This window comes from Theropithecus gelada, chromosome 3 (genome assembly GCF_003255815.1).
Source record: "Theropithecus gelada isolate Dixy chromosome 3, Tgel_1.0, whole genome shotgun sequence".
Taxonomy (NCBI): domain Eukaryota; kingdom Metazoa; phylum Chordata; class Mammalia; order Primates; family Cercopithecidae; genus Theropithecus; species Theropithecus gelada.
Window position 1 is genome coordinate 69036977 of NC_037670.1, and position 8562 is coordinate 69045538.

The following is an 8562-nucleotide window of genomic DNA, read 5'->3' on the forward strand; positions in this document are numbered from 1 at the left end:
CTTCCTGGACCCCATTTTCTTTTTCTCTCTTTCCTGCTTTTCACATGTCCATCTCCCAGAGACATCATCAAAGAAGACGGTTTGAAATGTTAGGTTTATCTACCTGATTGCATGGAAATCATGAGAAAACAGAAATCTGAAAATATCCGAATCTTGATTTATAAGCTCTTTAAAAATGTAAATTTTGGGGCCGGGTGCAGTGGCTTACGCCTGTAATCCCAGCACTTTGTGAGGCCGAGGCGGGCGGATCACGAGGCCAGGAGATCGAGACCATCCTGGCTAACACGGTGAAATCCTGTCTCTACTAAAAATACCAAAAAAAATTAGCCAGGCATAGTGGTGGGCGCCTGTAGTCCCAGCTACTAGGGAGGCTGAGGCAGGAGAATGGCATGAACCTGGGAGGCGGAGCTTGCAGTGAGCTGAGATTGCGCCACTGCACTCCAGCCTGGGTGACAGAGTGTGACTCCGTCTCAAAAATATATATATATGTGTGTGTGTGTGTGTGTGTAAATTTTGAAACCTAGGTGTTACTTTTTCTTGGATCAAAGTCAAAATAGTCAAAACATGCACTGAAAAGTCTTGCTCCCTCCTTCCTAAGCCTCCTGTTCTCTCCTTTATATTGTGGACTTGCAAGCAAATCTAGAGTTTTAGGTCTTCCTTCATACATAAGTATCTGACTACCACTACATTAAACACATTCTGTAATTAAGATATTAATGTTGATGGACATTTCATGATGTTTGGAGACTTTGGGCAAATAACAGTTTACTGGTAAGTCACAACTCTTCCCCACTGTCTCTCCCCTCGCACCTCACCCTGGTGTATTTGTGCTGTGATATACATTTTAATTTTAAGTGATTACAAAAATTTCTTATGCTGGAATAAAAATAACATGATAGGAGGTGCTGAATTTTTAAATAGTCAAGGAATTTCTATCAACTTACATTTTAAATAGTTTCTAAAATCAAAGGTTAATCTGTATAAGTTTTATGGTTATTCATGTTTATTTTCCCAAAATTTAGAAAATTCTATAAAGATATATCCTAGAGCAAATCTCTGTCTTGTGTGTAGCTATTACTATCTTGTGATGTATTTTTTGCTGGCAAAACATTACATTTACATAGGAAAAACTGAAACCAATAATAGCACTAAAACATCAGCCACCGTATTGTCACTTGACATTTTTTGTTGTTGTTAGGTGTTTTTTTCTTTTTGAGACAGGGTCTTGCTCTGATGCCCAGGCTGGAATGCAGTGGTACAGCCACAGCTTACTGCAGCCTTGACCTCCCAGGCTCAAGTAATCCTCCTGCCTCAGCTGGGACCATTGGCTCATGGCATCACGCCCAGCTAATTTTTGTTTGTTTGTTTGTTTGTTTTTGAGATAGCCTCACTCTGTCGCCCAGGCTGGAGTGCAGTGGCAAGATCTCGGCTCACTGCAACCCCCGCCTCCTGGGTTCAAGCAATTCTTACGTTTCAGCCTCCCAAGTAGTTGGAATCACAAGCATGCGCCACCACGCCTTGCTAATTTTTGTATTTTTAGTAGAGACGGGATTTCGCCATATTGGCCAGGCTGGCTGGTCTCAAACTCCTGACCTCAAGTGATCTTCCTGCCTTGGGCTCCCAAAGTGCTGGGATTACAGGCATGAGTCACCATGCCTGCCCTAATTTTTTTAAAAAAGTCTTTGTGGACCAGGGTCTTGCTTGGTTGCTCAGGCTGGTCTCAAACTCCTGGACTCAAGCACTCCTCCTGTTCAGCCTCCTAAAGTGCTGGGGTTACAGGCATGAGCACTTGAAATTTTTGACAGAAAGGTTCTAACTTGCTGATGAAACTAAATGTATATGGTTTCTTTTTTCTTCTAGATTTGGAATGGAGAGAAATGGAAGGAGATGATTGCGAGTTCCGTTATGGAGGTAGAAACTACAGGATTTGGCAACAGATTGGATTGGCTAGACGGGGAGTGGGTAAAGTGACAGATAACCAGGATTTTATATTTAGAACAATTGGGAGAAGTTGCCATCTTGGTGAGAAAGAAGGGTTCTAGGTTTAGCTTCAATTAATTTGTGTCAGCCAAGGGTGCATTATTTGACACTTCATTTTCCATTGCTTTTTCCATAGATGGTACAAATGAGGCTCAGGACAATGATTTTCCAACAGGTAAGCATTTTCTCTGCCTTTTCTCTCTGTTCTATGAAAGGGGGTTATCATCTAGGCCGGCAATTCCCACACCTGACTGTATCAAATCACCTGGGGAGGCAGAGCACTCAGGTGTAGGATGCCCTACTTCATTAACCCTTTATACATTGTTGACAATATTGCTAAAAAAAAAACCAAAAAAAAGAATGAAAGAAACCCGGGGAAACTTGCTAACCACATAGAGTAACCAGGTCCCCCCAGCACCCAACATACTCACTGCCTGTAATAAGTTAGCATGTTTGGAAGTGCAACCCAGAGATGTTTCATTTTTTAACAAGTTCCTGAAGTGATTCTAATGTACAGCCCTGTTTGGAAACCATTTATCTGGTCCAACGCCTTCATTTGCTGGTCAGGATCCTGGGCCCAGAGCTTCTAAACAACCTGCCAAGGGCCACACACTGGGCAGGAGTGTTTTCTTTGTCTTTTCCCCATTGCCTTTTACTACCTTGCTACTTAAAAAATAAAAAGTTGTTCCATGTCTAGACAAGAAAAACAGTGTTCCTAGTTTCATTCAGGCAGAGCTAGGAAAGCTGAGTAACACCTATTCTGCCACAGTGTGATTCTTCCCATGTAGTTCTTTTGTTTTTGTAACAAGTTCATAGGTCGCCTAATGTTCTGTGGGGCAGTCCTGTGGCTGCACTGCCTGTGGAACTCTCTGAGCAGAGTGTCCAGCACTGTGAGTCCTGCTGGTTGAATGGGAGGTGGTCTTGAATCCATCACTTGACCTTCTTGGGAAACAGGCAGAGGGCTGGGTCACCCAGTGTTTCCTTTCATGTTTATCTAAACATCTAAAGCAGCATCACACATGTTTTCTCTCTTGAGAAAGGAACTGGAAAAAAGGCTGCAGGGCAGTGGAATTTGTATTTGTTTCATGCATTAACATTTAAAGTGACTCAGCGGGGTGGCTCACTCCTGTAATCCCAGCATTTTGGTAGACTGAGGCAGGCAGATCACTTGAGCCAGAGAGTTCAAGACCAGCCTGAGCAACATGGCAAAATCCCATCTCTACAAAACATACAAAAACTAGCCAAGCGTCTAGTGCACCTGTAGTCCCAGCTGCTCAGAAGCTGAGATGGGTGGATCACTTGAGCCTGGGAGGTCTAAGCTGCAGTGAGCTGTGATCACACCACTGCATTCCAGCCTGGGTGACAGAGTGAGACACTGTCTCAGACAACAACAACAACAATTTTTTTTTTTTTTTGAGATGGAGCCTTGCTCTGTTGCCCAGGCTGCTGGAGTGCAGTGGCGTGATCTCGGCTCACTGCAATCTCTGCCTCCCGGGTTCACGCCATTCTCCTGCCTGAGTCTCCCAAGTAGCTGGGACTACAGGCGCCTGCCACCACGCCCAGCTAATTTTTTTGTGTTTTTAGTAGAGATGGAGTTTCACCGTGTTAGCCAAGATGGTCTCGATCTCCTGACCTCGTGATCTGCCCGCCTCGGCCTCCCAAAGTGCTGGCATTACAGGCATGAGCCACTGCGCCTGGCCCACAACAACAAATTTTAAGAGAACTAATTATATGCAGCATGAACATTAGGAAGGTGCTGGGCCAAGACCTGGGATGGTGGATGGAACCTTCAGAGGTAGCAATACTATTCCAAGCATCTAGCTTATAAGATTTTATATTGTAATATTTGAGTATCTGCAAATAAGTACTCACTCACTAACAGTCTGCACTGAATATTTTAATACATTTAAAATTAAAAACTGCATTAAAGCCAGGCACCATGGCTCACACCTATAATCCCAGCACTTTGAGAGGTGGATTGCTTGAGTTTGGGTTTGAGACCAGCCTGGGCAACATGGCAAAAACCCATCTCCACAAAAAAATACAAGGATGAGCTGGGTGTGGTGGCACACACCTATAGTCCCAGCTAGTTGGGAGGCAGAGGTGGGAGGAGCTCTTGAGCCCAGGAGGTTGAGGCTACAGTGAACTGAAATCATGCCACTGCACTACAGCCTGGGTAACAGGGTAAGACCCTGTCTAAAAAAAGAGAAAGGGAAAAAAAAAAAGAAAACCTGCATTATTGATTTCAGGTTTGCAAAATGGTTGTTTAGCTATGATTGCTGACTCTTTATGCTTAGTGATTTCTTTCTAGTTCCTTTAAAATATTCTCTTATTTGTAGAGAGAAAAACAAAACAAAACAAACAAACAAAAAAGCATTAACTAGAAAGCCAGAGAGTGATTCAGTGATTATGACTCCTGTGGGAACTTCCCAGTGACCCTGAGTCACAGAAACGACACAGTGGGGAGATGAGGCCTGCATTCAGCTTCTAGGAGTCATGTGCTGCTCACTGTAGCCAATTAATTTGGAGCTCAATGTTAGATCTTACAGGTTTCTAGAAAGACCAGAAATCTGGCTTTTGCAAGAACTCTTCCAATTGTTAAATGTAGCTTCTCTATTTCTGTTCTTTCTTTTGTTTAATGTTACATATATCTGTGGTTAGGTTGGTATCTATTATACCTTGATGTCAGGTTCCAGCCCTGCCTTGGTCTCAGGTCAGCCTTGAGCACACCCTGAGCCTCCTGTGCCTGCACTCTGCTCTCTGAAGGGGGTCATCACTCTCCCCATCCTGCTGGGCTCTCCCTCACCAGCTCTTGCCTGGCCCTTAGCTCGGAAACACAGGGTGAGCACTTACGTCTTCATTTCTTTCCACAGTGGAGAGAAGCAGGCTTCAAGAAATGCTGTCACTGTTGGGCCTAGAGATGTACCAGGTCCAGAAACTCAGCCTTCAGGACTCTCTGCAGATCAGTTTTGACAGTATGAAGAACTGGGCCCCTCAGGTTCCCAAAGACTTGCCCTGGAATTTCCTCAGGAAGCTGCAGGCCCTCAATGCTGATGCCAGGAATACCACCATGGTGCTGGACGTGCTCCCAGATGCCAGGCCTGTGGAGAAGGAGAGCCAGATGGAAGAGGAGATCATCTACTGGGACCCAGCTGACGACCTTGCTGCCGACATTTATTCCTTTTCTGAGCTGCCTACCCCTGATACGCCAGTGAACCCCTTAGACCTTCTCTGTGCCCTGCTGATCTCCTCAGACAGTTTCCTGCAACAAGAAATAGTGTTGAAAATGGCCCTCTGCCAGTTTGCACTCCCACTCGTGTTGCCTGACTCGGAGAACCACTACCATACATTTCTGCTGTGGGCCATGCGGGGCATTGTGAGGACATGGTGGTCCCAGCCCCCAAGGGGCGTGGGGAGCTTCCGGGAAGACAGCGTGGTCCTGTCCAGGGCGCCCGCCTTCGCCTTTGTGCGCATGGATGTCAGTAGCAACTCCAAGTCCCAGCTTCTCAACGCCGTCCTCAGCCCGGGCCACAGGCAGTGGGACTGCTTCTGGCATCGGGACCTCAACTTGGGCACCAATGCCCGGGAGATTTCGGATGGGTTGGTAGAAATTTCCTGGTTTTTTCCCAGCGGAAGGGAGGACTTGGACATTTTTCCAGAACCTGTGACCTTTCTGAACCTGAGAGGTGACATCGGGTCTCACTGGCTGCAGTTTAAGCTCTTGACAGAAATCTCCTCCGCTGTGTTTATATTGACTGACAATATCAGTAAGAAGGAATACAAATTGCTGTACTCCATGAAGGAGTCAACCACAAAATACTACTTCATCCTGAGTCCGTACCGTGGGAAGCGCAACACAAACCTGAGATTTCTGAATAAGTTAATTCCTGTGCTGAAAATAGACCACTCACATGTCCTGGTGAAGGTCAGCAGCACTGACAGCGACAGCTTCGTGAAGAGGATCCGGGCCATTGTTGGGAATGTGCTGCGGGCACCCTGCAGGCGGGTATCTGTGGAGGACATGGCGCACGCAGCCCGCAAGCTCGGCCTAAAGGTTGACGAGGACTGTGAGGAGTGTCAGAAAGCGAAAGACCGGATGGAGAGGATTACCAGGAAAATCAAAGACTCGGATGCCTACAGAAGGGATGAGCTGAGGCTGCAGGGGGACCCCTGGAGAAAGGCAGCCCAAGTGGAGAAGGAGTTCTGCCAGCTCCAGTGGGCCGTGGACCCCCCTGAGAAGCACAGGGCTGAGCTGAGGCGGCGGCTGCTAGAACTTCGAATGCAGCAGAACAGCCACGATCCCTCCTCAGGGGTGCAGGAGTTCATCTCGGGGATCAGCAGCCCCTCCTTGAGTGAGAAGCAGTACTTCCTGAGGTGGATGGAGTGGGGCCTGGCACGGGTGGCCCAGCCACGACTGAGACAGCCTCCGGAGACACTTCTCACCCTGAGACCAAAGCATGGGGGCGCCACAGACTTGGGGGAGCCGCTCTGGCCTGAGCCCCTGGGGGTGGAACACTTCCTGCGGGAGATGGGACAGTTTTATGAGGCCGAGAGCTGTCTTGTGGAGGCGGGGAGGCTGCCAGCAGGCCAGAGGCGTTTTGCCCACTTCCCAGGCTTGGCCTCGGAGCTGCTGCTGACAGGGCTGCCTCTGGAGCTAATCGATGGGAGCACCCTGAGCATGCCCGTCCGCTGGGTCACGGGGCTCCTGAAGGAGCTGCACGTCCGACTGGAGAGACGGTCAAGGCTGGTGGTTCTGTCAGCCCTCGGGGTGCCGGGCACGGGCAAGTCCACACTCCTCAACACCATGTTTGGGCTGCGGTTTGCCACAGGGAAGAGCTGCAGTCCTCGAGGGGCCTTCATGCAGCTCATCACAGTGGCCGAGGGCTTCAGCCAGGACCTGGGCTGTGACCACATCCTGGTGATAGACTCTGGGGGCTTGATAGGTGGGGCCTTGACCTCAGCTGGGGACAGGTTTGAGCTGGAGGCTTCCTTGGCCACTCTGCTCATGGGACTGAGCAATGTCACCGTGATCAGCCTAGCTGAAACCAAGGACATTCCAGCAGCTATTCTGCATGCATTTCTGAGGTTAGAAAAAACGGGGCACATGCCCAACTACCAGTTTGTATACCAGAACCTTCATGATGTATCTGTTCCCGGCCCCAGGCCAAGAGACAAGAGACAGCTCCTAGATCCACCTGGTGACCTGAGCAGGGCTGCAGCCCAGATGGAGAAACAGAGCGACGGCTTCCGGGCACTGGCAGGCCTGGCCTTCTGTGACCCTGAGAAGCAGCACATCTGGCACATCCCTGGCCTGTGGCATGGAGCACCTCCCATGGCCGCAGTGAGCTTGGCCTACAGTGAAGCCATATTTGAATTGAAGAGATGCCTACTCGAAAACATCAGGAACGGCCTGTCGAACCAAAACAAAAACATCCAGCAGCTCATTGAGCTGGTGAGACGGCTGTGAGTGTGCAGAGAAACCCAGTTCAGGTGTAGGAGGCTGCTGTGGGCAGCCCTGTCTGATGGGGCACCCATGTGGGCTGTGCCCTGGTGCCTGAGAATGGCCGGTGCCCAATCGACATGAGAAGACAAGCAAAAGACAGAGGGTTTGGAGTCTCCTCAACAGTGTTAAGAGAGGAAGTGACCTCACAGACCAGCTCAGAGATGTTACCAGGAATATCACAACCCCCAGGGTAGGGAGACACGCAGCAGTTTGTTCTGTCTCAGCTCCTGTCAAGGATCCCGCGGGGTGGGCCCTCTGTATAGCTGCTCTCTGTCACTGGCCCCTGGAGTGGGAGCAGTGTCCTCAGTCACTGCAGGCCCAGGCGGGCAGGTGGTCCCAGGACAGAGGTGGGGAAGTTGTCCTGAGGAAGCAGAAGTAGGCCTTGCTCCCGCCCAGCCCAAGGGCCTCCAGTGGACCAGCATTTGAGATGTGAGTGCCCATGGTGCACAAGGCACTCCCATGGCACTGTATTTATTGACTGATCTGTGAAGGCTTCCCTGACCCCTGCCCAGGAAGAGTTCATTGGTCACTCTGTTGTGCCCCACAGCACTTTGTTATACCTCTGCCACACACTTCACGCAGCGCGTTGTAACTCATGTGTTTACATGTCTGTCCCCCAGACTGTGAGCTCCTTGAGGGCAGGGACTGTACATTCTCCAGCTCTGTGTCCCCAGGGCCTGGCACATTATAGATGCTTAATAAATGTCTGTTGAATGAATGAATGCACAAGTGATAGTAATGGGCAGGTTCTGCCTCTCTGTGCCTTAATTCTGTTTCTCAAAGAGGAGAGCAGCATCTGTCTGAGGACTGGGTATGGTAGAGGCAGTATCTGGAAGGGTAGATAGGGCAGAGATGTGCCCTATCCTGGCACATTTTAGTAAAAAGCCATCCTGTTCTCTCTCTTTAAGGCAGGAGCCATTCTTCAGGCTGTTACTGGGGGTTAAAACTAAATACCTTCACAGTAACTCTGAGGTCTTTCCACTGTCACCCCATTTCACAGTTGAGGAAAAGGAAGCCTAGAGGAGGTAAGCCCCTGCCCCAGAGCTCACATCTGGATGGACAGAGCTAGAGCGGATAAG

General features: G+C 49.0%; 1 protein-coding gene across 10 annotated transcripts in view; it reads left to right on the top strand.

Moving 5' to 3' along the window:
* The window catches only part of URGCP (upregulator of cell proliferation), a 47879-nt gene extending 39670 nt beyond the window's left edge, over window positions 1–8209 (top strand). For 6 of the 10 annotated variants that reach the window (XM_025378064.1, XM_025378063.1, XM_025378060.1 and 3 more), the window contains 3 exons: window positions 1861–1911; window positions 2117–2155; window positions 4854–8209. In XM_025378064.1, coding sequence (XP_025233849.1) covers window positions 1878–1911; window positions 2117–2155; window positions 4854–7447 — 2667 coding nt within the window. In that variant the 5' untranslated portion in view covers window positions 1861–1877 and the 3' untranslated portion in view covers window positions 7448–8209. The remainder of the gene's footprint in view (window positions 1–1860; window positions 1912–2116; window positions 2156–4853) is intronic. The other 4 variants (XM_025378062.1, XM_025378066.1, XM_025378067.1 and 1 more) reach the window with 2 other exon arrangements.
* Window positions 8210–8562: the final 353 nt, after the last annotated feature.